This window comes from Zalophus californianus, chromosome 9 (genome assembly GCF_009762305.2).
Source record: "Zalophus californianus isolate mZalCal1 chromosome 9, mZalCal1.pri.v2, whole genome shotgun sequence".
Taxonomy (NCBI): domain Eukaryota; kingdom Metazoa; phylum Chordata; class Mammalia; order Carnivora; family Otariidae; genus Zalophus; species Zalophus californianus.
Genome location: NC_045603.1, coordinates 7,189,260 through 7,216,830, shown reverse-complemented (window position 1 = coordinate 7,216,830; position 27,571 = coordinate 7,189,260). Strand labels below are relative to the sequence as shown.

Here is a 27,571-nt window from a genome sequence, read left to right as displayed (position 1 = left end):
GGTGGAATAGCTGGTTCCTTGTGTCTCTGAATTCCCTTGCTGGGTGCAGTCACTTGCCGATTGGCTCCCCTCACTTCCACCCCAGCACCCAGAGTAATAAAATAATCTGTTCTCATTCCCTCAGAAATTGATGCAGCCCTCATGGAATGTTCTTGTTATCTAGACCAGCCTGTAAATGGCTGTGCACATCTTCTTCAGCAGCAGGTGGGGAGTCGGGATTGTCCTGAGGCACCCCATCCTCGGTTGTTACTGCAGCTACAGTGACAGAATGCATTCCTAATCCATGTGACTTTTCCCTCCTCTTCTCCCAAGTCCTTCAGCCTCAAGTCCAAAGCCTAGTGACATCCTCCCAGGTGCAGCCAGTCACCATCCAGCAGCAGGTGCAGACGGTGCAGGCCCAGCGGGTGCTGACGCAGACGGCCAATGGCACGCTGCAGACCCTCGCCCCGGCCACGGTGCAGACAGTCGCTGCCCCTCAGGTGCAGCAGGTCCCGGTAGGTGGCTGCTGAGGAGCTGGGGAGGCACTGGTGGGGGCTGGGGGCTGGCCTTTGATTGAAGCTATGGTCTACGTACTAGAAGGACCAGCAGCGTGTAAAGGAGCAGCGTTTGAGGTGCCTGGGCCTGGCGAGACACCCATGAGCTGGGTGTGGAGACCTGGCTGAGATGGTCTCTGTGGATGTACACGGGCCCTCGTGCAGACTCAGTCAGCGTAGGTGGATTATTCGATTTATACATAGAATGGGCATAAAACTGGAGATATGCCAAAATGTTTTTAAGTCACGTATTATAGTGGACTGTAGTTTCTCACTAACAAGGTCATTTATGTTTGGAAAAAAAAAATCCAGGTGTTTCCTTTCTGTTTTGCAGCCATGTTCCTGGCTTTCCTGAGTTTTATCCAAAATCAGACCTCCTTCCTGTCCCCTGTCCCCCCACTCTGCCCCTGCCAGGCCCTGGCATCGCTCTTCTCAAAGCCTTCCCACCTTAAAACGCAAGACCCTTTAACTATACTCTTTCTCCGTCTCAACCCCATCATCAAGTTGTGTTCTCGGTTTTAGGAAAATGTTATTTTTTCATTCTTTCCTGGAGGAAGTCTGTGTAGTAAGAAGCTAAGGCAAAATAGGAAAATAATACTGCCTTCTTTTTTCCTTTTTTTCATTCTCCATCCAGGTCCTGGTGCAGCCTCAGATCATCAAGACAGATTCCCTTGTTTTGACCACACTAAAGACAGATGGCAGCCCTGTCATGGCCGCAGTCCAGAACCCAGCCCTCACCGCCCTCACCACCCCCATCCAGACAGCTGCCCTTCAAGTACCAGTAAGAGCCGCCTTGCTCCCTGCCCTTCTCCCTCCACCCCCTCCTGTCTTGGAGGTGTTAGGCCCCGGAGATGTTAAAATCTCTACAGAGTGGGTAGGTGTAGAACTTCTATGGAATGTGTCAGATTGCAAATATCACCCCCATTTAGGGTTTGTTTTTTTTTTCCCCTTGAGAAGTACCATCCGTGCATGTTATGTGGGAGTACTGAGCACTCTGAGGGAGGAGAGAGGAGTAGCAGAGGGTCCCCCGGTTCCTAGGCAGCAGCTCCACACAGGGCTGTCTGTCTCTAGGTCCTGCTGATGGAGGTTTGGCTTCTGAAGGACTCTAGGCCCACCAGGTAGGGAGGGGCTGCAAGGTGAGGGACATGGAAGGCCCCATACTTGGGCTGCAGGGTCGCAGCCGCTTCAGCATCTTACGGCAAGAGAGTCTGATAGAGTAAAAGGTGATCAGAATTTGAAAGTAAGCTTTATTCGTAAGAGCCAAGAACTGGGAAATAACCCACATGTCCAAAAAGAACTGTTGATATATACAACTGCTGAACCTCAAAAATAGTATGTTGAGCAAAAGATGCCTATCACAAAAGAGTTAATGCTGAGGATGCCATTTATATGAAGTTCAAGAAGAGGCAAAACTAAGCTGTGGTGATAGAGGTCAGAGCAGTGATCACAAGATGGGGAAGGGGCAGGCAGAACTGGGAAGAGGCACAAGAGAACTTTCTAAGGGGATAGAAATGGTCTGTATCTTGGTCTGGGTTATCTTGGTTACAGACATGATATCCATACGTAAAAATGCATCAAGCTGTACATTTAAAATGTGTGTTTTTTATTATGTGAGAATTATTTCTTAATGGTTAATGAAGTTCATTGGCCATTTATTGAAGAAAATGAAACTAAAATTAGTAAAAATAGAAGCAGAGGGAAGCAGAGTTGAGCAGAAAAGGGGGAGCCTCTACAGTTGGTCTGTTTATCTAATAGAATGGCTCTTTCCGTTCTGCCCTTGTGCTTTTTGATGGCCAAATTATATAAGGAAATGCAGCAAGTGACTTCACTGTCACGTGAGAGGAAAAGATATATCCTGCACCAGGAGAAAGCTCTCCTTGGGGCCAGAAGGATATGGTACATTGTATGCGAGCTCAGAGGTAGCTAATGGTTTGCCAGCAAAGCAGAAATCCTATGACTTGTTTCAGGTACCCTTAGATCAAAGGTTAAAACCTATTTACCCACGTTAATCCCATTGTGGTGTGATTTGTTGACAGTGGTTCTGAAGGGGAACTCAGATACCGTGGCTCCTGAGGCCTCGTGGGGCCTGACTTGATTCAGCCACGAAGGGTGTCAGACCCAGCAATGCCATACGGCCAGGGCCAGCGGGTTTGTGTTCTGGGATTGCTTGACTCAGACTAACCACGGGGTAATTCTGCCCTATGTCTCTGCCTGTTCTAGACTCTGGTGGGCAGCAATGGGACCATTTTGACCACAATGCCTGTGATGATGGGGCAAGAGAAAGTGCCCATTAAGCAGGTACCTGGGGGAGTGAAGCAGCTGGAGCCCCCCAAAGAAGGAGAAAGGCGGACGACACATAACATCATTGAGAAGCGCTATCGCTCCTCTATCAATGACAAAATCATTGAATTGAAGGACCTGGTCATGGGGACAGATGCCAAGGTGGGTGCCCAGCAACGTGGTATTTCACGTGCCACCATCTCCCTGCTACCTGTCTTTGCGGTAGGAATTTAGGAAAACCCAGGTCCAAGTGAGTGAACATAAGGATGGTTAGAGGTGCTTTCTTATTTAAAGCATCTTGGGTTGTTTTGTTTTGTTTTCAAGATTATAAAATATTAACCAACATTAGGCAACTAGTGGAGGTTGGTAATGCAGCATCCTGCCTGGACCTTTGACTCTGCTCTGCGGGGATCACGGATCCCAGCAGTATAGGCAAAGGGATGTGTCCTGCTCACTGGCGGCCGGGTGCAGGATGGTGTGTACCTTGGAGTCAGCTGGTGGTGTTGCTGACATATATTTAATTGTGTTCATGGGTGGTTAGCAATATTTTTACCTTTTAGGGAAGACAGAAAATAGAGATTGGGTCTTTAACCAACAGCAAATAGGGGGAATAGATAGTTCATTATTTCGGGTATTTCAGTGAATGTGTCTTCTGTCACATAGATTTTTTTTTTTAACCTGTTACCGGTTTTATCTTCATCATCTCTATTTTGAAAGAAAATTTTATTTTCCTTGTAGCCTATAGACCTGAAATGTGCTGATAGAACTTTCCTTGAGATGGTTATCTAACAATGCTCTGGATTTTTGTCGTTTGCTTTCTGTAAAGTTTGTTTTGGTTCTAGGATTATTATAAGAAAGCGGAGTACTAGCTAATATTTATCGAGTGTGACTATGCACCAGACTGGGGGAGAGGGTAGCTACTCTCTCTGTGTATTATTTCATTTTGTCCTCACTGCAACCCTGTGATTCACATATCATCATTATCCCCATTTTAAGGACGAGGAAAGTGAGGTTCAGAGATTTTGAGTAACATGTTCTGGGTAGCACAGCTAACCAGTGGGCGAGCCAGCATCTCAGCCCGGAGCCATGCTTTCACCCCACAGGCTCTGGGCCTCAGCCCTCTCACTGTGTGGCCTGCAGTGATGCCACTGTGTTTTCACCTGTCTTCCTTCCCAGATGCACAAGTCTGGCGTCCTGAGGAAGGCCATCGACTACATCAAATACTTGCAGCAGGTCAATCATAAACTACGTCAGGAGAACATGGTGCTGAAGCTGGCAAATCAGAAAAACAGTGAGTGTGCTCATTGAAAGAAGGGTTATCAGACCTTGTGGTTGTAGAAGTCCTATGCTGGGCGCTGGGGAGGGCCCACTGATGTGTACAAGGTGCCTTCATGGGTGAAACAGGAGCAAGGACCGTGGGCCTCTCCCCCAGCCCAGCCCTGGCCCAGGCACCCAGGTGGGGGCTCTGGAGAAACAGATCATTTGCCAGACGCGGTTTTCTTTGCAGAGCTCCTGAAGGGCATCGACCTGGGGAGCCTGGTGGACAATGATGTGGAGCTGAAGATCGATGACTTTAATCAGAATGTCCTTCTGATGTCCCCTCCGGCCTCCGACTCAGGCTCCCAGGCTGGCTTCTCCCCCTACTCCATCGACTCGGAGCCAGGAAGCCCTTTGCTGGATGATGCAAAGGTATGAGCTTTTGAAATCCTTGACCCCTGGAATCTGTCCCATCTCTCCTAACTTAACTGTGGAGAAGCTGCCGATAGGGGGCCCGGCCAGGCATTGAGAGGACCAGGGATGGAGGAGAGGTCCTACTGCATCCTCCACAAAATCCACTTAACTGGTTCAGTGTAATCCAATTTAACTGGTCCTTGCTGAAAGAGCCCATCTGAGAGGAATCCGGGCCGAATCCAGAACGGGAACACACAGCAGCTGTCATGCGGGTGCTAGGAGTTGCCAGAGGCGCCTCATTACATCCCTCACTCATAATGGGCCTTGTTTAGTCGGTTTAGGACAAGGCTGCCTCTGGGTCCTCTTCTGGAAATGATTGCAATTTGCAGTCTGACAAATAACATTCCAACCAAGGGCCTTTAATCATCAAAGAAAGCCACTGGCAATTGTGGTTTAATGGAATTAGCCAAAAGAGGCTTGAGCCTAATGATCTAGCCCTGGGAATCCGTGGAGGCTACTGGCAATTTCTGACTTCGAAAGCACAAACTTCCCTTCTAGCCTAAGTTTTTGATCAAACTTTGTGGTGTCATGTACTTAATTTTACTGACGAAGCTCTATTTTTGAAATACTTTATAAATGTGATTCTGTTTGGTAACAGAAGGCCATATGATATATACATTGAATTAGCTAGGCATCTGTCATCCTAGGAAATTTTCAGATGGCTTTAAAATATTGAAAAGGAGGGCGCCTGGGTGACTCAGTCAAGTGTCTGCCTTCAGTTCGGGTCATGATCTCGGAGTCCTGGGATTGAGCCCCACATTGGGCTCCCTGCTCCACAGGGAGTCTGCTTCTCTCTCTCTGCCCCTCCCCACTGCTCATTCTCTCTCTTCTCTCTCTCAAATAAATAAAATCTTTAAAAAAGAAAATATTGAAAAGGAGTGCTGTAGTATGTGTGCAGTGGGAGTCGGGAGATCTGATTCCAGCCTTCCTCCCTGCCTCTCTGTGGGCGGCACCCTGGGCAGGCGGGGCTTCTGCCCCCAGTCCTCCCTCTGTAAGACGGGGGGGGGGGGGGGGGGGGGGGGGAAACAAGCAGTGTTAACAGGCAAACTCCTGTAAATAGATTCATATTGAAGTTGTATGGTCTTTTTTTTTTTTTTTTAAGATTTTATTTATTTGAGCGAGAGCTCAGGCGGGGAAGGTGGAGAGAGGGGGGCAGAGGGAGAGGAAGAAGCAGACTCCCTGTTGAGCAGGGAGCCCGATGCAGGGCTCCATCCCAGGACCCCGAGATCATGACCTGAGCTAAAGGCAGAAGCTTAACCAACTGAGCCACCCAGGCGCCCCAGTTGTATGGTCTGTAATCAGTTCTACTGATGCTTAATTTACATGAGATAAAACAGCTATTTTCCAGTAGCATAAAGTACTAGCGTACAGTATGAGGAGTTTTAACAAGTGTATACACTCGTGTAACTATCACTGTAATCAAGGTACAGAACATTTCCATCACCCACAAAGCTCCTTCATATACCGTGGCAGGTAATTCACATATCCCTCTCCAGCCTCAGACAACTACTGATCTGCTTTCTGTCACTTTAGATTAGATTAGCGTGCCTGTTGTGGAATTATACAGAATCATGGAGAATGTTCTCTTGTGTGCTCTATTTTGTAAGCAGGACTCATCTACCTTTGGTCTTCAGAACATGTTCTTGTCCCAGGTGTCAAGAGGACGCGTATGCTAGTGTTTGAGAAGCAGCTGGAGAGCTGTGGGCTTCTTACTTGCCTCCTGGCTCTCTTCCTGTCTGACTTCGTAGTCTTGAATTTAAATCTCACAATCTGACTCCAATACATATAAAAGTAAAATGCCGTAGAAACAAAACCCACGCAGTATTCATTCTAACCTCTTGGCCCTGTTTTGAAGGTCAAGGATGAGCCGGACTCTCCTCCCGTAGCACTGGGCATGGTGGACCGCTCTCGAATTCTGCTGTGTGTCCTCACCTTCCTCTGCCTCTCCTTTAACCCCCTGACTGCCCTGCTGCAGTGGGGAGGGGCCCACAGCTCTGACCAGCACCCATACTCGGGCTCCGGCCGCAGCATCCTGTCACTTGAGTCAGGTAGGTAGAGGGCCCGTCGAACCACCCAAGCATGGGTGGCCTGCCATGGTAGGAGACAGGCCCTATGTGTGCACACTGCTCGGCTTGTCCACCGGGTCCCAGAGGGCTTTTGTACCAGGCCTGCTAGGAACGGGCATAAGTCACATTTTGGAAGTAACAGGGCAAGCCCAAGTTCAGTCAGTAAGAACAAAAGAAATCAGGAACCCACACTACTACTATTATCAGGGTTGGGGATTTGGGGAGGGAAGGTATACCTATTTGAAGGAGGATGTGATATTTTTGCCCGAGTTGTGAAACTAATGGTCTCACCCTACCTTGACTAATAAAGATTTGTATTATCTTTGTTATTTGGCTATGGCACCTAGCTCCATAGTGACAAGGACTACAGAGTTCCTATTTAGGCTACAGAACCGTCCCAAATTTGCCTATAGTGTAGATTAAGGTTATGTCTTATTCCTATCAAAAGCATTTAGACATTGTTATTAAATGAAGCAATCTTGTTATCGATGCTTCTTCTGAAAATGAGGTAGAAGGCTTCTAACCTGTCAGATGCTGGGGGTCAGTCAAGTGGCTTGCAGTCCCCTAGGGCTGCTCCCGGAGGCCGTTCCTCATGGGCTCAGCTGAGACTTCCCTCTTTAGGTTCTGGGGGCTGGTTTGACTGGATGATGCCAACGCTCCTCTTATGGCTGGTCAATGGTGTGATTGTCCTGAGCGTCTTTGTGAAGCTGCTGGTCCACGGGGAGCCGGTGATCCGGCCACATTCACGCTCCTCAGTCACCTTCTGGAGACATCGGAAGCAGGCAGACCTGGACCTTGCCAGGGTAAGTTCCGCAGCCGATAACTCAGTGACTTCTATTGAATACCCCAGTGTATAAAATCCTGTGGTAGGTGCTTGTGAGCAGCAAGAGCTGGAAGGGACCCTGCCTGACGGTCACAGGGCAGCAGAGGAGAGGACACCTATGTGTAAATGATTCCATGGACACAAGATAATCTGTAGTCTGTGTTATGACAGAGGAAGAGTAAAGTGCTACGGGAGTTGGGGCAGAAGGGACACGCTCTGGTCGAGGGAATCTGGGGTTTGAGCCAGACAGTCAGGGGCAGGAAGGACCTTCCATGTGGAGAAGTCGTGAATAGATGGGGTATTTGGGGACCACCTGGTAGACAGGTACGTCTGGAGTGTAAGATACATCTGGGACAGATGAGGGCTAAAGCTGGTAATATATCTCGGCCCCAAATTGGAGAGGTCTTTGACTAGTAACTGATTTGGGGCTTTTTTCCCAGTTTTCTGGAGAACCGGGAAGGTTTTTGAACAGGAAAATTAGCTGAAAGTTTATGGGAAGGATTCTGGGGCAACTCACAGCATTGAAGGAAGAGTTCAAGGTCACATCTCAGAGGAACAAGAGCCGGAACAGTCCTCAGCTGCACTAAACCATGGGCCGACTCCCCTCCTGCGGGCTGCAGTGCCCACCGGAGAGAATCTGATTGAGCAGCCTGGAGCTGTCAGCCATGCCGAGGGCTGTGGCTCATGGAATATAGATGTGGTTGTTGGGTCCCTAGCCCTTGAAGCAGGACCATTCCCAGAAAAAAAGCATTCCAAGATGTATATCCTAGAGGCAGGTTCAGGTCTGTGTTTCATGATTGTCATTTTGGCAGCTGCAGGAAGGATGGATTAGGAGGGGGCACAGAAGCAAGTTAGGGACACCTGGAATAGACCAGATGAGAGCTGGCAGGAACCTGGAATTCAAAGGAAAGACCGATTCAGGAAATATTTGAGACACAAAGTGGAATGGAAGTGATGTGACGTTGACTCCAGGGTGGGCGAGGCTGGAGCTGTGGTGGCCTCTGCCCGAGCCGTGTTGCTCGGAAGTACAGCGAGAGGGCCCTGGGGGTGAGAAGGGGCCAGGAGGCAGGGCTGAGGTGCATCGGGACCAGAGTGTGTTGGAAGCTGCGTGTCAGCTGGGAGAGGGGTGCTCCCCTTGTACCGATCCACTTCCTGTAATGATGCCGGAAGGAAACACAGCTGTGCCCGCTGCAGGACAGAAGGGAGAGGACAGATTCCTTCTGTTTGCCAGCAGTGAGAGAAAGAGATCTCAGTACAGGGCCATAGACTCTCCATTAGACCCTCTCAGGCTGGGAAAGAGTAGTTTATCGAGATCCTTGGTTATAGTAGTTTAGCCAGGTGTTTGTCTAAAACAGTGGTTCTCAGACTTTAGCAGGCAACAGAATCACCTGGAAGGTCCCAACCCCCAATTCAGCAGGTAGGGGGAGGGTGGGGCTAGCACATCAGTAATTTGCATTTCTAACAAGATCCCAGGGGCTGATGCTGCTGGTCTCCGGGAACCACACTTTGAGAACCCAAAAGCCTAAAAGATCACGAGCCTAAAAGATCATCATTTAAATCCATTTTATCATCTTACGTGTAAAACTACTATGGGAAATCGTGAATAGTATTTGCTCAAAGGTAGACCACAGTACAATCCCAATTTAGTAAAAAGGCGAGGAGAAAATACATGAAAATGTCAGCAATCATTCTTTCTGGGGGGTAAGGTTACAGGTGATTTCTTTTTACTTTTTCGTTGCTTTCTGAATTTTCCCAGACTCTTCAATGAGCATGTACTACTCTGATAATCTAGGGAGTGAAGGGAAAGTAAAAGTTTTTGTTAAAATAAAAAGGGGCGCCAGAGTGGCGCAGTCGGTTGGGTGTCTGAATCTTGTTTCGGCTCAGGTCGTGGTCTCAGGGTCGTGAGACGGACCCTGCATCAAGCCCTGCCTCTCCGCCTTCAGCAGAGTCTGCTTAAGACTCTCACTCCTTCTGCCCCATCCCCCTCTCTAAAATGAATAAGTAAATCATTAAAAAATTTAAAAACAAAGCAAAACAAAAAGGCCACAGCAAGGCCAGTGAATATTACACCTCTTGCTGCTTTCTAGGGGGATTTTGCGGCTGCTGCGGCCAACCTCCAAACCTGCCTGTCGGTGTTGGGCCGGGCCCTGCCCACCTCCCGCCTGGACCTAGCCTGCAGCCTCTCCTGGAACGTGATTCGCTACAGCCTGCAGAAGCTGCGCCTGGTGCGTTGGCTGCTCAAGAAGGTCTTCCAGCGCCGGCGGGCCACCCCGGCCACCCCGGCCACCACGGCGGGCTTTGAGGACGAAGCAAAGGCCAGCGCCCGGGACGCGGCCCTGGCCTATCACAGGCTGCACCAGCTGCACATCACAGGTGAGGGGTGGCCCCCACTGCCTGGCCAGCCTCCAGGTGCCCTGTGCCATCTCTCCACCCTGGCTTGGTTTTTGCCAGCTCGCTGCCCCGATTGAAGCCCTTTTCACACTGCTCTCCTAGAATGGTTGGACAGACCTTCCACCCACATCCATGGCTGTAAACGTGGCTCATTACCATAGCTCATCAGTTTAAAGTGCACACGTTTTCACATTAACCTCTATACGCTTGTGCTGTGTCCTTTACACAGTGGATGGTGTGGTTGAGTTGGCACTGTTTTTTCCTTAGTGGTACTTAATAGTAAACTTAAAATTGATGTCGTATCAGATTCGGTGAAATAGCACTTATTTCATTCAACAAACTACCGCCCTAATAACAGGCAGGCCGGTCAGCAAGTGAATTATGATTTCGTGTGGTAGAGGTAGCAGAAGGATTGGGCTTCAGTTGCAGGGCAGGGTGTACTGGTGAGGAGGGTTTCCAGGAGAGGCTTTCTGGGAAGTCTTGGCTTTGCCTGACAGGATGGGTAGAGTTGGCCAGCCGCGTGCAGGGGGGTGTGCCTTCTAGGCAGTGGGATGTTCCCAGGGAGGAGCCCCACCTGGGATGACTCTTGGGAAGATTTCAGTAGTCCTAGAGCCAACCGGGGGGGCGGAGGGGGCGTTGACAGGAGCCAGGCGGTGAGGGGCCTTCGGACAGTGCCGACGCCATCAGACTCTGAAGTGAGCAGATTCGCTGTGTTGGCAGGTAGAAGGTGGATAGGGAGAGGATTAAGGCTGGCGTCAGGGAGTCCAGATAGGAGCAAACGTAGCTGGAGACAAGGGGGGGCAGGAGAACAGGTGGAGAGAGAGCAGAAGCTGGGATTGACGGGACTTAGGGGCCCCTGGGTCGTGAGGGTCAGGAAAGGAGCGGTGAGGATGGTTCCCCGGTTTCTTGCTTGAGGGCTTGGGGGAATGGTGTTGCTGCCAACAAAGGTGAGGGAAACAGGCTGAAGAGCAGTTTTCCAGGGAGAAGGTGAGGAGTTTTGTTTGGGACGATTGCCTGTGAGACCTGGAGGGAAATGATGAGTGGCAGCGGACGTGCCGGATCCGCAGCCCAATAAGGGGGCTTGGTCTTTGGCCTCCAGTGAGGATGAAAGCCGAAGTTGCTGATGAGAGGCCTTTGGAAGGGGACCCTCCAGGGACCCAGAAAAACACCACACATCATGAGCAGGCCAAGGGCAGGAGTCAGGTGAACGCTGCCTGAGAGATTTGGTGCTGGGGGAGAGGGCCCGAGAAGGGAGGTTGCTGTGGGGCTCTCCAATGAAGGTCAGAAAGCCAGCAGTGGGGTGTGGTAATGGGAAGGTGATGGAAGTGCCCTGGTGAAGGAGCTTCAGCTCAGACATGAGGCTGTAGCAGGCCCCGGGCACGGAGTGAATGGAAGATGAGACCCGTGGGGCCAGCCCTGGGGTTTTAACACCTGGGGTCATGGTAGAGTTCCGGTAGAGGGTCCCTGTCTGCAGACCCGGCTTCACTCTTCTCTGCCCTCTCAGTGTGCCCTTGGGGGATGGAACCAGCACCCTCCCAGGTCTCTCTGCTCAGGAGGCTGCATCCTCCCACCTGTCATGTTCTGGAGAATTCCAGCTGGGGTAGTTCACATCACTCATTCTCTCCACATTAGTTGAGCACTCTGTGGGCCTGGCTTTATTCAAGGCACTGAGAGAACAGCTGACTAAAACCTGATCCCCTCATTGCCCTCCACCTTCCCTCCCCTGAAGACAGAAAGCCAGATGGTGTCTCCTGGGGGAGAGCGACACCTGATGCCTATGCAGAACAAAGTGTAGGGGCTGATAGAAAGATGGAGGAGGCAGGGTGGCCCCAGGGGAAGAATGTGGGGCTGATGAGGTCAGGAGGCCTGGCTTGGCCACCGCCTGGACCTTTGACACGGGGCCACCCCTGAAGCTCAGCCTCCCTTAGGAAAGCTGGCTTGCCCTGGCCCCCTCCCTGCCCTGTAGCGAGGACCAAAGTAGCAACAGTGTGAAAGCCTCATGGCCTTGATGGGTCCTTGTGCCCGCACGAGGGCACTTTGGCCCCTGACTGCAGCGTCACACCACATGACTGCAGCCCTCACACAGGAGCATGTGGGAAGCCTTCCCTAGCTTTCCACCTGCTAACCCAAGAGGTGTCCAACGTCGGTGCCGTTTTGTGTTACCCCTCAAAAAGAGGTGTGCTTAGATATTGTGCATTCTTTTACAATGAAAATAAATTCACATCAATTTTTTTTTCTTGTTGTTTTTCAATTCTTATTACCTCTCTCCATGTTTGGAGATGCAAGATGTCTCAGCAGGACAAGGTTGTGTTGGGCGCCTGGGTGGTTCAGTCGTTAAGCGTCTGCCTTCGCCTCAGGTCATGATCCCAGGGTCCTGGGATCGAGTCCCGCATCGGGCTCCCTGCTCCGTGGGAAGCCTGCTTCTCCCTCTCCCACTCCCCCTGCTTGTGTTCCTGCTCTCGCTATCTCTCTCTCTCTGTCAAATAAATAAAATCTTTAAAAAAAAAAAAAAAGAACAAGGTTGTGTTTTGGAAAGTGTCACAGTGCCTATGTCGGAGTCCCATACAACGACCTGCAATCATAATTGCTCCCGTTTCCACAGCCCATGGGCCACGTGTCAGGGACTTGACATGCATTTTCTCTCGTCCCCAACAACCTGTGAGGTAGAAAGGAACATACAGCTACTCGGTCACAGAGCCTTGCATCCCAGCCAGGACCATCTGATGACAGAGTTCAAGTACTTTTCTCCAGTCCTTGTGCTCTTGCTCTGATCACACTAGAAAAAAAAAACAGAAAAAAGCTCGGTTTGGAGGAATCTGTCAACATCAGCGTCTGTTTCTGCCTGCCACAGGGAAACTTCCTGCAGGATCTGCCTGTTCCGATGTACACATGGCTTTGTGCGCCGTGAACTTGGCCGAATGTGCAGAAGAGAAAATCCCGCCGAGCACGTTGGTTGAGATCCATCTGACTGCCGCCATGGGGCTCAAGACTCGGTGTGGGGGCAAGCTAGGCTTCCTGGCGGTGAGTACCCTTCAGCTCCCTTCTGCGGACTTGCAGAAGCGCCCTTCCCCGGCCAGGAGCTAAGATGCAAAAATGGGTGTGGGCCCTGCCTTTGGGGGCCGACTACCTAGAGGGGTAGATATTCAGTCAGTGGGTCGTTTCACAAACATTGAGGCACTAAACAAAGTAGATCAAAAAAACAACAAAACCCCTCCTGGCCCTTATAAGCATAAGCAGGACATTTTGGTGCCTGAAGTAAGAAGATTGATTCCATGATACAGTGACCCATATTCAAGGGGTTAAATATATGACTATTCTGCTCTTCAAGTGGTCATAAACATTTTTGAGATTTTCTGATTGTGTCTCCTGGTGTTTTTATTCACACAAAAGGTAGCTATTGCGTATCTTCTATTACTCTCAGTCCAGAAATGGGAAACAGTGCACGTCTTTGAGGAGCTCGCGTCAGACCCGGGGCAGGAATGGCTATCATCAGGCGCCTGCATTGTGCCCGGCATGGGGTCAGCCTTGGGAATTCACAGTCCTTGTTATCAACTAGTTCACAGCATCTGCTGACCTCAGGCTTTCTCTTACTCCAGCAGAAAGAGACGTTTGATTCGGTGCCCACTTTGAGTAGGCTGCTGAATGCATCAGCTGTGTTCAGCACAGTGATCACATCTCCATTTGTTGCCGTATCTCAGTCGTGGCACTGATAAGCTGATGAAAAGGAACGTGCCCTGTGGCGACACTGATGTTTCCTAAAGTGTGTCACCCCAGTCTAGGTGACAGAGGGCATGGGAAAACCCAGTGTATTTTCTGTGTCTCATCCCTATTTCAGTGACCTTAGATAAGACATTTATTCAGCAAATGTTACCGAGTCCCTGCTCTGGACCAGGCATTCCCTGGAGTGGAAATGCAGTGGTGTGCAGAATATTCGCCCCGTCCTCAGGGAGCACACAGTCTGGCAGGGAATCCAGATGAGGAACAGGCCTTAATGATAGTGGGTGAGTGCAAGGCCGGGGCTCATTTGCCTGCCCAGAGAGCACACTGCTCGTGACCCAGTCTTAGAAGAAGGCAAGGTGGCATTTCTGGGCAAGGCCCCTCGAGGCTGAGAGCAGGATTGCATCGGCTAGGCTGCTTCCCTGTCCCATTTGTTTGTCCTGGTGCTCTGGGCCGATGTCATCACACTTGTAACTTCTCTGCCCCCAGAAAGTGTTTTGGAGACACTAAGTTTATAGAAATACAATGCACATAGAAAAATGTGTGCATTTTAATTTGCAGCTTGTTGAATTTTCACAAAGTGAACCCACCCATGTAACAGCAACTGCCCAGATCAAGAAGTAGGACTTGCAGGGCCCCTGGCCAGCTTGGTCGGTGGAAGATGTGACTCTTGATCTCGGGGATGTGAGTTCGAGCCCCACGTTGGGTATGGCGATTACTTAAAAATAAAATATTTTTAAAAAGAAGAAGTAGAACTTCCCATCGCCCCCAGAAGCTTTTGCAGGCTTTCAAACTCACACTGCCCCCTACAAAGATAACCATTATTCTGAATTCTGGCACCATAATTTAATCTGCCTCTTATTTGTTATTTCTTTAAACTTTTTATTGAACTATAATATGCATGTAGAAAAGTACACAAATCATAAATAACAGTTCAGTGACTTCACAGAGTGAATACACTCACACAGCCAGCAGACAGATCAAGAACAAAACATGACCAGGACCCCAGAAGCATCCCTTGGGCCTCCTTGCAGTCAGCGAATCCCCCTACTCCCAAGGCCTCCAGCCAGGGTAACCACCATCCTGATCACCTCAGCTGTTTTGCCTCTGTTGGAACTTTACAGAAGAAGGTCACACAGTATGTACCGTATGTGTCTGGCTGCTTTCGTGCAGTGTTGTGTGCAAGATTCATTTGTGTTGTTGCATATAGTTAGACTGTCCATTCTCATTGCTTCCCATTCTATGACTAGACCTAGAGATGGACTTTTGAGTTGTTTCCTGTTCTTGGTTATTATGAATAGTGCTGATGTGAAGGTCCCTGTTCATCTTTTGGTGAGCATGTGATTGCATTTCTAGGGATGGGGTTGCTAGGTCAGCTGTTGTGAGGATGTTCAGCTTTAGAAGACAGTGCCTACCAGTTTTCCAAAGCAGGTATACCAGTTTCCACTCCGCCAGCAGTGTAGGAAAGAAGGTTCCAGGTCTACATCCTCACCAAACACATGATTGCATCATTTCTGGCCCTTCTGGGGTATCTCATAGTTTTCATTTGTAATTTCCAGGGAATTAACAATGTTGAGCACCTTTTCATTGGCCATTTGGATAATCTCTTGTGAAAACCACATTCAAGCTTTATACCTGTTTATTTGAGATGTCTGTCTTTTTATTGATTCAAGGAGTGCTTTATTCTGGCTTTGATCCTTTGTTGGATATGTGTTTTGCATGTGTCTCCCTCTGTGGCTTGCCACGTCTCTCTTGTTCTCTCTTTCTTTTAAAGATTTATTTTTGTTTAAGATTTACTTATTTATTTATTTATTTGCGAGAGAGAGAGAGAGAGAGAGAGAGAGCACAAGCAGCAGGAGGGGCAGAGGGAGAGAGAATCCCAAGCAGACTCTGCCGAGATCATGACCTGAGCTGAAACCAAGAGTCAGATGCTTAACCAACTGAGCCACCCAGGTGCCCTCGTTTATTTTAGAGACAGAGTATGTGTGAGCAGGGGTGAGGGGCAGGGAGTGAGAAAGGGAGAGAATCTCAAGCAGACTCCACGCTGAGCATGGAGGCCGACTCGGGGCTCAGTCTCACAACCCTGAGATCATGATCCGAGATGAAACCAAGAGTCAGACCCTCCACCGACTGAGCCACACAGGGCCCCTGCCTAGTCTCTCTCTTCATGGTGTCAGTTGATGAGCACAAGTTCTTAATGTTCATGAAATCAGTCGATTAGTCTTTTCTATTACAGTTAGTTACTTTATGTCCTGTTTGGTGAATCTTTGCCGTATCTCAGTTTCGAAGACACTCTACTGTACTTTTTTTCCACACCCAAGTCCATATCCACCTGGAATTGATTTTTTGTGTGAGGTGGAGTTGCAAGATCTACTTTTTTTTTTCCATATGGAAATCGCCCTGCCTCCAGACTCTGTTAACTAAAATGACTGTCCTTGCCCCACTGCACCAAGTGGCACTTTTTTCATAAATCAGGTGCCCATGTATAACAAATCTGCTTCTGGATGCTCCAGTCTGTTCCATTACACCAACACCACACGCCCCTAATGGCTGAGCCTTCTAATATGTCTTGATATCTGGAAGTGTCAGCCCTCTAGCTTTAGTGACTAGTTTTTGCCCTTTACTTTCCCCTGTAAATGTTAGGCTCATCCTTTCATCCCAAAAGCTCCACTGGGGTTTCGATTGTCCTTACTGCCAGGACGAAGCTGCGCTTCAGAGGGACTCAGCCCACTTGAGGAAGGTGTGTGTGTGTGGCAGCTGAGGATCAGGAAGATGTGCCCTTAAAACTGTCCTTGCCCGAGTCCCCTCCCCAAAAATATCTGATGTGTCTAACAAGCAGTGAGCAGTCTGATGGGTATTTCCTCAGTTTCCTCCTTGCACGTGCTAACATTTACGCATTATAATCTGTTTAATGTGATCCTACCTGCAACACTGTTCTGCCACTTGCTTTTTTCCAACCAGCCAGTGAGTCTTGGGCCTCTTGTCTTTGCTGCCTCCTTACTCCACAGAGGTACCTGGTACTCCAGCGCATTTGCTGGGGGGCATCCGGTTGCTTCCCGTATTTGCAGTTATGGTGCTGCAGGCAGTGTCACCTCACGCTCTCCTCACCCACTTGTACAAGTTTCTCCTGAGGTGAACTCTCTAGAAGTGGTGATGCTCCCTCAGAGGGCATCAATATCTGCAACACCAATGGTATCGCCATATTTGCATTTTCAGTAAGGTTGGGCAGAGGAGAGGCACTGATTTCTAGGAAAGTGACCGCCCCTTTCATCTGTTGGCTTCTCTTGAGAGGGGCCAGACTAAGAGACCCAGACAGTACTTTCCTAAAGAGGAAGCAGCTTTGAATCCAGTCGAATATATTTAGCTAGCAAATGAGTCAGACTTTGAGGGCAAACAGAGGGCTGGCCTCTGTGAAAATGGTTTAGACCAGAGGTTCCTAATCTTTCTCAGTCATGGCACCCTTTGTGTCTCAGTAATTTTTTCATGGTTGCCCTGGGCTAAAAGAAATACCTAACAGTTCTGTTTATTAATTAGTTAGGTACAGACACCTTAATACACATTTATGTCTTAACAGTTTACTAGCCATTAAAGAAATATACACAAAACTGAAAGAAGAAATAGTATTTTTTTTTCTCGATAAGTGAGCTGATATTACTGACTACTGGGTACATGTGCCTGTTGGGTGTTGCATACCTTCTCAAACTTTGAAACCAGAGTAACACCACCAACTTCTGATTTTCAGACAGCGCTTGCGTTTTATTACAATAGCTTCTAAAAACTCAGCTTCATGAAGATGTGACATCTTCCAAAGGAAGGTCATGCAGTCTCACATCGAGACTTCAAACTACCACCATTTAGTAGTTTACATGGTGTCTGACTCATGTTGGGCATGGCTGTATTTACCTCAGAAATGTGAAATATCCCGTGGCGCCCCTGCAGCTCCCTGTGGTGCTTTGGGGTGCCTTGGCACACAGTTTGAGAACCATTGGGTAAGCCTGGTGTGGGAGGACACAGTGTAGAATTGGGACTCGCTAGGGACCGCGGGGTGGCTCCCAGGATCTAAGCAGCTCTGAGTCTCCTGCCACAGCTGCTCCATCTGGCAGTTAGCAGATGAGTTAGAGGGGAGGGGGCTCCCAGGCTGGAGCTTGGGTGGATTCTGGTGTCTGTAAAATTTAGGAAAATTACCATAGGAGGATAATGCCAAGAAAATTAAAAGAGCAACAGAAGTTATTCTTTTAGTTTGCCTTCTAGAAATTACACTGTGGATGATTGTACCCCAGGATTTATATGTCTTATTAATTCAAACCACTAAACTCCAGCTCACGCACACACACACTGAGATGTCTTAGAACTGAGATTTTTCTCCAGAATTAAGCTTAAAAATGTATTTTAACGTGATGATTTTCTAGATCATTCTTTGGGTTCCTCTTGCAAAACCACCTAACCAGGCTTTGTTTCTGCTTTGCTTTGCTTTTTTTTTTTTTTTTTAAGATTTTATTTATTTATTTGACAGAGAGACACAGTGAGGGAAGGAACCCAAGCAGGGGGAGTGGCAGAGGGAGAGGCAGGCTTCCCACTGAGCAGGGAGCCCGATGTGGGGCTCGATCCCAGGACTCTGGGACCATGACCTGAGCTGAAGGCAGACGCTTAACGACTGAGCCACCCAGGCAGGCGCCCCTGTTTCTGCTTTTCTTGGTGACGTTTGGGCCTTTCTGAGGGACCAGTTGTTTGCAGTTACCCCTGCAGCAGCACTGTGCTCCCTTCCTGATCAGGTAACCGTGAGAAGGTTCTCTGACCTCAGAGGCCCTGGGATGGCCACCACCCCACCCCCAACCTCTTGTCCCATTCGGGCTCCTCCACTGCAGTTACAAGCTCAGATTCAGCAAGCACTTTGTTGAGGGTCAGGAGAAGGTCATGGGATTCCTCTGCATCTGTTCTCCAGTATCCCGTCTCCAATACAGCGGTCAGCAGAGAGGAGGCAAGGTCCTTAGTGCTGCTGGTCCCGTGATTAGAGACTTCGGGGAAGTGCTATGATAGTATTAGAGTATCTGTAGAGCAGTTTGGCCAGGTCATTTTCTCTCAGATTCAGGCAGCACTGAATATCTCCACTGCCCCCATGAGAGTCCGTCATCTTAGTCTGTGTTCCCTGAGTGGCACTTGGGCAGTGCTATTTCTGACCCTGGCATTCAAGTCTTCTGAAGCCGTTATATTAGCTGATGGCTACTTAGAGAGCCCAGTAAAGGTCAGAGCCATCAGACTGAACCAGACAAGGAGGCACCGCCCTCATTGTGGAGGCAAGGGCGGAAGTGTGAAGGTTGAAGTCTGCGTGCCTGTCCCGGTGGCCCCTCTGGATTTTCTGAGCACTGGGTCTTGTGCTTCTACCTCCCTCCCTCCCATCCTTCTGGGCTCAGCTCCTCAATTCAGATTAGTCTGCACGGGGTGTATGGGTTGGAAATCATGGATTTTAGAGTAAAAATATCCTCACTCCATAAATCACAGAATTTCTGAAAACTTGGATAGACAGCATGCCTGCAGTTCTTCCTCCTGGAGGCCGGGAGTGATGTGACCCTCCAGGCAGAGGGGAGGGGCTTGGGAGACTAGGGCACTGGCTTCGAACGGCCCAGCAAAGAGGCTCTGAGTGTCTCTTGGTCTTCCCTCACAGGCTGGTGTTCATGTCAGGGGATCATCTAGGGATGGTGCGGAAGTCTCTTCAGGGGGCTAGATAAAGCCCTTGCAAGGCCAGCTTTGGGGGGAAAGACATCAGCCATATACACGCACGCCTGCCTGGGTCCTTGGACGAACCATTGGCTATCCCATCACTCCAGTGCTTTCCTGTGTGAGGGTGATACAAATAACAGTTCCTAGCCACTTGCTTTGTGCTTCTCTATACTCTTGATACTCATAGCTAAAAGAGATGAAAAATTAGTCAAAGTAGAACACTCTTTTGCCTCAAAATATTCTAAAGGATAAGTAATTAAAGTGACAGATAAGAAAAAGTCCCAGGATCCCAGGGACCACCCGGCTTGGACACGGAGGCCCTCACAGGGCTGAGGGTGGAAATACAGCTGCGGAGCCTCTGTGACCTCTCCTCCACGAACCGCCCCTCCTCACCTTTGCAGGTTCAATGCCAGCAGGGCCAGAGGGAGATTTCAGGAGGGTTAGGCCTACCGAGCAGGGCAGGGTACAGCGCGGGCCCCACCATGCCCTGAAACCCTGTACCCCTCCTCCTGTGGGAGGTGGGGCCTGGTCACCAAGTCCAGCTGGCTCCCCCAGAGCCACTTGTCCTGGTTTCAGTGGTGGTGTTTACTTCCACGGATGTGAGGGGCCCGGCCCTCCCGTTGGTCTTGCCCCAGCCTGCCTCCACCGCGGTGGTGCTTTCTGATAGCCCCACAGTGGCCGCAGCCAGCATTCTGCCACCATGGAATTACCCCTGGCCCTTGTCCTTCTGCAGAGCTACTTCCTCAGTAGAGCCCAGAGCCTGTGTGGCCCTGAGCGCAGCGCGGTCCCCGACTCACTGCGCTGGCTGTGCCACCCCCTGGGCCAGAAGTTTTTCATGGAGCGGAGCTGGTCAGTGAAGTCGGCTGCCAAGGAGAGTCTCTACTGTGCTCAGAGGAACCCAGGTGAGAATTTTGCAGCCACTGAGGGTTGGAAAAAACCACAAGAACCCCCAGGACTTTCAGGGGGACTGTGCTCCAAACACGTGGGGACTCGGTCTTGTTCTCGCCCTTACTCCGGGTGCTTTGGAGACACAGAAGATGAGTGGAGTTGCTGTTCGCTGGCCCCACTGGAAAGCAGAGAACAGTAGGCGACAGGCAGGCATCAAGTGCTCAGAGTGGTGGCAGGGACAGGACTCCAGGCAGCGGGGGTGCGGACTTGCTGTCCCTGCTGTTTGACAGTGATCTGAGGCGACTCGCCCCGCTCTCAAACGTGAGCAGCCGGTGGCGAGTGAGGCGTGTTGTGCAGGAATGGCCTGGGCGTGCGCTTCCACTGTCCTTTTTTTTCAAAAATAATCACGTATGGCTCAGTATAAGAATGGCGCACGACACCAAAAAGAAAGGGTACAAGTGAAAGCCTCCTAAATCTCAGCTCCATCCCCGTGGTCTGCTTTGTCTACACTGCAGACTTCCACAGGTTTTCTCACCTCATGCAGGCTCTGTTTCTAGGCCTTGTTGCCCAGAATGTGTTCCTAAGTGTCCCTGTCAGATGGCGGCCCCCACGTCTGCACATGGGACAGGAGGGAAGGGGCCGTTGCCACCCTGCTTTGGGCCTGCCAGTTGGGAACTTGGCCATGACAGCTGTTGCAAGCATTACGAGGCCCCTCGTTTAATCAGCTCAGCCAGACCATCGCTGGCCACAAAAGCCTGGAAAATAGGAGCAGGTCTTCCATGTCATGTCAAGGCAGCGGCCACCACTTTGTTCTCCTCGGTTGGCTGTCCGCCTTCCCACTTTCTGTTTACTAATAAGGCTTGCAACCCCAACCTTGAATGGAGGTACTGAGTAGTGTGCCAGGAGACACAGCACCGCTCCCCCACACCTCCCCCTACCTTCCAACTATCGAGCAGGGTGCTTCTGGGCTTTGGTGGAGAAGGGCGTTTGATCCCCATTCAGAGAGGAGAGCTGTTTCTCAGGTTCCTCTCCCCACCCTCTGTTTTCTCTGCAAAGACAAAATGGGCTCATGAGAAGACCATCTGACCCTTTTGGCCTTTTCCCCCCCTTCTTCAGCTGACCCCATTGCCCAGGTCCACCAGGCCTTCTGCAAGAACCTGCTGGAGCGAGCTGTGGAGTCACTGGTGAAGCCTCAGGCCAAGAAGAAGGCTGGCGACCAGGACGAGGAGAGCTGGTAATGTCCCCAGGATGGGCCCCTGCCTCCGGCATCTGCGAGGCCCACGCACCGGGCAGGAAGCAAGCCGTAGTGTAGGGTCTGCGGGGAAACCAAATGACTCCTTGGTGTGTATTTCTCAAAGCTGGCAGCCCCACGAGAGTCCCGTGGGAGCTCTAACCAGCCCTCTTTACCGTTTAGCCCCAGACCGAGTGTGCTGCCTTCCCCATCCCTTCACCAAGTGGAGGCAGTTCTTAGATCAGAGATCTGACTGGGTTGCTTCGCCTTTTGGGGTGTGGAGGGGGTGAGGCCTGCCAAGGACAGAGGAATGGAATGTCGTGGGCTGAGCAGAAGGCAGACATCTGGGGGACCCAGACCTTTATACAGTGTGCCAGGCAGTTTCTTATTCTTACAGAGCAATGGAACAGTCTTTCCTCCACAGAGTGAGACGTGCAGGGCAGACAGGTGCCAAAGTCACGGTCCTACAAAGCCCAGGTCCCAACTGGAGTGCACCTGAATGGGGAAGGGAGGCCAGTTCTGCCCCGTGACATCAGCAGACGAGTGGGAGGAGAGGACATTGAACTAGGCCTTGAGGGGAGGAGTCAGGTTTTTCTGGACAAGGGATGAAAGAGCAGGGCTGGCGCATCAGGAGCAGCCCAGGGACATGTGAAGAAAGAAGGCCTGTGGAGACTGGGAACGGCGTTGGGGGCCGGGCTCAGGGTGTGTCTGGCGCAGTGCAGGAGAGGGGACCAAAATGGCCATTGGGTCTTAACTGGAGCGTCGAAGCCAGGCATGAGGGTGGGCCTTCTGTATGTTCTGATTGATATACAGTGGGACCGTTTCTTTTCCTTCTAGTGAGTTCTCTAATGCTCTGGAGTACCTGAAATTACTTAACTCTTTTGTGGACTCTGTGGGGATTGTGACCCCACCCTTCTCCAGCAGCTCCGTGCTCAAGTCAGCCCTTGGTAAGCATTCTGCAGGGTGGCTCTGCAGGCCTCGTGTTGCTTAATTCACTCCTTCACAGCCTGTTTGTCCTAGGGGGTCCGGGGCAGTTAAGAGTGTGCAGTTGGGAATCTTCTCTGGATCTGAGGTGTGTATCTGTGGCCTGCATGTAGCCCCAGCCCATAGGTACCCACTGGTGGGTGGCATTCCGGGGACAGGAAATCATGATTCTCCTAGAAGTGGGACGAGGAGCAGTGAATATCGTTCCTGGGCCCTGGCTGAGTGGGGCAAGAACCTTCCCAAGCACCCAGACTGGGCAGCAAGTGGTCCAGACACTGGGGGCTGGTGGTTGCTCACTCTCGGATGCACAGTGGCCCCAAGGCTGCTTTTGGGTCTGACACCCTCTGCTGAAGAGACTTTTTCATCCGGTTATCTGTACTGCTCTGCAGCTCCCCACAGGTTGAGCCAGTGCAGCCTGCTGAACAGGACATTGGCCCCAGGACATGCTTTGCTTCTGTCCCTAGACTGCCAGCAGGATGATGGTATAGCAGCTGTTTCTGAGGCTGCTGGGAGAGGGGGCTATCAGGCTCTCTTCTGGCCATTCTCCCCCGGGGAGGAAAAGATTCTAGAAAAGCAGCCACCCCTGACCTCTGACCCTGTGGACTGTCTTGGGAAAAGCACAGGCTCTTCCACCTTTTATCTTGCATTTCTGCCCCCCACCCCTGGCATGGCGAGACCACCAGCACCGTCATTCTGCCGCTGAGAAAACTGAGCCTCTGAAAGGGAAAGACAAGATTCTAACAAGAGCCTCTTAATGCAAACACTTGGGAAGCCCCATTTTTCATGACTGTTGGGAGATTCAGGTTGTTTCCAGCATTTTACTTAAAAATTACACTAAAGGGGCACCTGAGAGGCACAGTCGGTTGAGTGTCCAACTCTTGATTTTGGCTCAGGTCATGATTTCAGGGTGGTGAGATCGCTCAGCGGGGAGCCTGCTTAAGCTTCTCTCCCTCTGCCCCTCCTCCCTGCTCGTGCGCACGCACGCGCTCTCTTGCACTCTCTCTCTCAAATAAATCTTTTTTTAAAAGTTACACTGCAGTGAACATCTTTGTTATTCTTTTTTTTTTTTCTCTGTTTAGGCCTATTTTTTGATGATAGGTTGCCCAAAATGGGATTACTAGATTAATAGGAGTGAGCATCTTTAAGGCTCTTGATACAGGTTGCCAAACACTTTCCAAAAGATAGTGCTGGCTCATGTCCCACCAGAATTGTATGAGGGGGCAACCCAAAGGTCCCCAGCCCATCTGCAGAAGGTAATGATGGCTCGTGCACATGGGAACTGGGCACACACAGCCAGGCTGAACGCTGTCGATCTGCGGGTGCTGGAGTCACGTTTGGTACTGTTCCGTTCTAGGTCCAGATGTCATCTGTCGGTGGTGGACATCCGCCATCACTGTGGCCATCAGCTGGCTCCAGGGAGACGACGCGGCTGTACGCGCTCATTTTACCGAAGTAGAGCGTGTCCCCAAAGCCCTGGAAGTGACAGAGTGCGTAAGCCCCCTTGACCACTTCCCTCTCAGGGCGGGGAGGAATCCCAGAGGCCAGGCGTGCCAGGCTCCCTTCTCCATGTTAGCAGGAGGGAGCAGGTCTGTGTGGTCACTGGGGTGAAAGGTCAGGCAGCCTGGGGACTACATGGTAGATGGAGAGAGAAAGCGGGAGGGAGGAGGAGGGCAGCATGGAGAAACGGAGCTTGGCGAGCACCCCGTCTGTGCGTGTGTTGTCCCAGCAGCTGTCACTGCTAGTTCCAGGGCCGCCTCCCCCACCCCCCACAGAGCCCCAGGCTGGAGGGGGAGCAGTGTGGCTGCTGGTGTCTTCGGAAGCTCCTGGAGGTGGTGGCGATGGCTCACGGCCAGCTCAGGGCTTGGGAGGGCCCGAGGATCCTCCTCTCGTGGGCCAGCATGGTCTCCGGTTTCCTTCCAGCTGCCTTTTAGCCCCCCATTAGCCCTGTCACTAAAAGGGCCTTGGGCCTGTAGCACGAGGCCTAACCAGAGAGCTTTTGACCTTCCTCCTGGGGGACTCACACCTGCCTCTTGGGAGCATGTGGCCCATAGTGATGCTCCACCCTGCCTGCTGACACGGGCTGTTTCTGATTGAGCGTCCCTAACATCTTCTGCAACTCCAGAGAAGTAGTCGAATGCTCCAAGACAGAAAAGCCCCACCAGGTCCGGTCCTCAGAGCCAAGGCTAAAACATTTCCTGTCAAGCAGACCATTAACCAGGAGAGCAGAAAGGAGCTGAGAAAAGTAGGTCTAGGCAGGTTCTCTGAGGTAGGTCTGACACCCCAATTTCATTTAACCTGTTTTTTAAGCACCCTGACCAGGCAGCACCCACCTTGCCCTCTACCCTGTGTGTGTTGTCTCTCAGCCAGTGTGCCTGAGGACATGGCAGGTCAATCGTCCAGAGTCTCCTCGTGTAAGCAGCGAGCCCTGGCATCCGCTAAGACCCTCAGCAGACATTCCTCCCCCTGAATTCAGTCCCTCTGGGGTCCCTTTGCTTTTTAGGGATAACGATCCCGTGGGACCCCTCTCCCATCCCCAGCCTCCCCAAGCCTCTCCCCGATCTTCTGTATGAGAAGAAGCTCCATTTCTCTAGGGAGTTGAACACCCAGCTTCTGAGGGAATGGCCCCTCAGAGAGCAGGTGCAAATAATGGAGTCAATACTTCATGCCACCATAGGTGGCAGCAAGTGGGATTGTGGCCACTTTACAGATGAGGAAACTGAGGCACAGATAGATTGTTTGACTGTCAGGTGGTTCTTTAGTGGCAGTCCTGCTGGTTGAGCCTGGGTCTTTGATCCTTTCCTCTCCGTCACATGCCCTTTTCCCAGGTCTCCCACACCTCTTCCTGGTTCCATGGTTTGAGTGGATGCTATAACTGAGGCCCTCTTGGTGGCAGCTGCGTTCTGAGTTCTGAGAGGCAGCAGTGCACATGAGAGCCGGTCGCAGCCCTGAGCAGATCGATAGTGGCCGGGCCTGTGCAGGCACTTGTCCTGTGGGCAGCTGGTGCGATTGCCTTCACCAGGCCGGTCATGGCTTCTGTGACGCAGCCAGCACATCTCTTCACTGGGAGGGGTTCTGGGCCAGTGGGCGGGAGGCCTGGCAACCACAGGTCAGTGTCAGGGGGACCAGAGGTAGGTACAAAGGGCCTGACCCAGTGGGCAGCCCGAGGAGGCTGAGAGGGGGCAGGACAGGAGAAGGCAGCCCAGGGGGCACAGCAGATGGACTGAGCCTCAGGAGGCAAGTTGGTGAGAGGGGGCACTCCTCTGCGACCGTGTCAGCAGAGGCGCAGGGGTGGGAAAGGAAAAGGAGATGAGCTCCGGGGGCCTGCGTCCTGGAGCAGCTGGAAGCAGATCAGGGACGGGGGCCGTGGCTCGGCTGCGAAGGGCCTGCCCTCTCTCTGCTCCCCTTGTTTCCTTCCCTCCAGCCACGCTGGCCCCTGGCTATTCTCCAGGGCCTTTGCACATGTTGCTCCTCTGCCTGGAATCCTCCCTAGCCGCACGGCTCACTCCTGTTTCCTCAGGTCTCTCTTTTCCAGAGAGGACATCCTTAACCACCATGCCTCATAAGATGCCACCTTCTTCCTCTGCTTGACTTTCTTTCGTGGCACGTACACTGCCTGGCATTACACCTCAGTGTTCAGTGCGTGATCTGACTCCTGCACTAGAAAGTGAGCGCCCGCAGGCAGGGACTTGGGTCGTTGGCTGCTGCATTGCCAGGCCTGGGGCTCTGCCGCCATTCCCTGAATGAAGGAGCTGCTTTTGGAGGGGGAGCCCCACCCTCATTCAGGGCTGGCACTTCGGATCTGGAGCCATTATGGCGGCATTTGAGTGGACAGACCCACGTGTCACCAGCTCAGGCCCCTCTTGCTGCCCGGGTGACACTCGCTGACCTCTTGCCTCTCCCCTCCAATGCCCAGGAGCCCCCTGGTGAAGGCCGTCTTCCACACCTGCAGAGCCATGCACACCTCACTCTCTGGGAAGGCAGATGGGCAGCAGAGTTCCTTCTGCCACTGTGAGAGGGCCAGCGGCCACCTCTGGAGCAGCCTCAACGTGAGCGGGGCCACCTGCGACCTCACCCTCAACCACGTGAGTGCGGGCTTGCCTGGCGCCTCGGGAGGCGCTCAGCTGTGGTGGGGGAGAGCACTCCGACTTACCTGGAGCTTACCTGGCCTGTGCGCCTGTCCAAAAGGCAAACCAGGCCAGCCATTCTGGCCCGGTTGCGGTCCCTTTTAGTCCTGCGGGCAGGTATGTTTCCACCTGCACTTTTGCTGGGTTCCCTGAGTCCCGGATCCTGCTGGCCAGGGTTCTGCGTTTGCTCTAGGCAGCTTCACAACTTCCCCCAGCTGCTGCAGGCCAGCCTTCGAATGGGCGCCTGCCCGCTCCCGCACTCACCCCGGGCGCCTCTGGGGCCAGATGCACGTGTCCTTGCGGGCAGCTGCGGTGCATTGTAGTTGCATTGCATGTTCTGGTCGTACCCATGCAATGTTTCCACAGTGCATCACAGAGGCCTGCCTGGCCCTCGAGACTCTCCTTCCCCACGCTTTGTTAGAGGGCACTGCAGTCACTGTTGAATCCCAAGGCCTGGCCGTCCCAGCGGAGGGGAGGGCAGGAGTGCCCACAACTAAAAGCTCACTCAGGAGCTTGGTTTCTCTCCACAAAGGGAGGGACGAGCTGTGACCTGGAGGGTTAGACTCTGAGACCCTCACTGAGGTTTGGTCCCCAGTGGCTAGCGGGGCACTTCCAGCTAAGAGGTGCTCAGGGGCCTCAGATCCTGGGGTGAACCCAGGAAGCCTGCCAGCCCTACAGGACAAGCCATGTGCAGGGAGGGCCCAAGAGTAAAGGCCCGTGGAGGAGCCCCCTCTTACTTGGTGCCTCTCCGCTGCTGGTCTCCTGTAGGGTTTGTCTTCATGAGAGAACCAAAGAGTCTCAGCTGAGTTTGGGGAATGTGAGAGAGGCCACGGCACCCTTAGGGCATTTTCTGTGGGAAAATGGGCCGAGAAGGAGACCCTATGGAGCCAGGCATCTCTCAAAGGACATAACCCAGCCCCAGGCTGCTACCCCCATCCACAGGTGCTCCCCATAACGCTCACCTCTTAGAAGTGTCAGGTTTTGTTTGAAGAGGAAGGCCTCATCCGTGTCCCCCTGAGGCTATCATCAGCCAGAAAACACAGTGGCAAAGGGACAGGACACGGGCAGGCACGAGGCAGGGTCCA

At 51.6% G+C, this 27,571-nt stretch overlaps 2 protein-coding genes across 4 annotated transcripts in view; one reads left to right on the top strand and one right to left on the bottom strand.

The window, feature by feature from the left end:
- The window catches only part of SREBF2 (sterol regulatory element binding transcription factor 2), a 66,464-nt gene that overhangs the window by 34,029 nt on the left and 4,864 nt on the right, over window positions 1-27,571 (top strand). Inside the window, exons 3-17 of one of the 3 annotated variants that reach the window (XR_003519779.2) lie at window positions 313-494; window positions 1,168-1,314; window positions 2,754-2,975; window positions 3,990-4,104; window positions 4,321-4,502; window positions 6,400-6,592; window positions 7,232-7,413; window positions 9,521-9,806; window positions 12,676-12,845; window positions 19,993-20,161; window positions 21,264-21,381; window positions 22,216-22,325; window positions 22,399-22,450; window positions 23,717-23,849; window positions 26,276-26,444. Coding sequence is in view for 2 of the 3 variants with exons in the window: in XM_027592887.2 (XP_027448688.1) it covers window positions 147-204; window positions 313-494; window positions 1,168-1,314; window positions 2,754-2,975; window positions 3,990-4,104; window positions 4,321-4,502; window positions 6,400-6,592; window positions 7,232-7,413; window positions 9,521-9,806; window positions 12,676-12,845; window positions 19,993-20,161; window positions 21,264-21,381; window positions 22,216-22,325; window positions 23,717-23,849; window positions 26,276-26,444 (2,436 nt within the window). In the remaining variant the exon portion in view is untranslated. Of the gene's footprint in view, window positions 1-124; window positions 205-312; window positions 495-1,167; window positions 1,315-2,753; window positions 2,976-3,989; window positions 4,105-4,320; window positions 4,503-6,399; window positions 6,593-7,231; window positions 7,414-9,520; window positions 9,807-12,675; window positions 12,846-19,992; window positions 20,162-21,263; window positions 21,382-22,215; window positions 22,326-22,398; window positions 22,451-23,716; window positions 23,850-26,275; window positions 26,445-27,571 lie in introns of all 3 variants that reach the window. The other 2 variants (XM_027592887.2, XM_027592886.2) reach the window with 2 other exon arrangements.
- On the bottom strand, window positions 9,813-12,194 carry LOC113921743. Its single transcript, XM_027592889.1, has one exon. The coding sequence runs from the start codon at window positions 11,263-11,265 to the stop codon at window positions 10,204-10,206; it is 1,062 nt and encodes a 353-aa protein (XP_027448690.1). The 5' UTR covers window positions 11,266-12,194; the 3' UTR covers window positions 9,813-10,203.

What these genes read in the sequence shown, in the direction of transcription:
- LOC113921743 (XM_027592889.1), bottom strand. Translation starts at nt 11,265, where the DNA reads ATGACCCCAGGTGTTAAAACCCCAGGGCTGGCCCCACGGGTCTCATCT.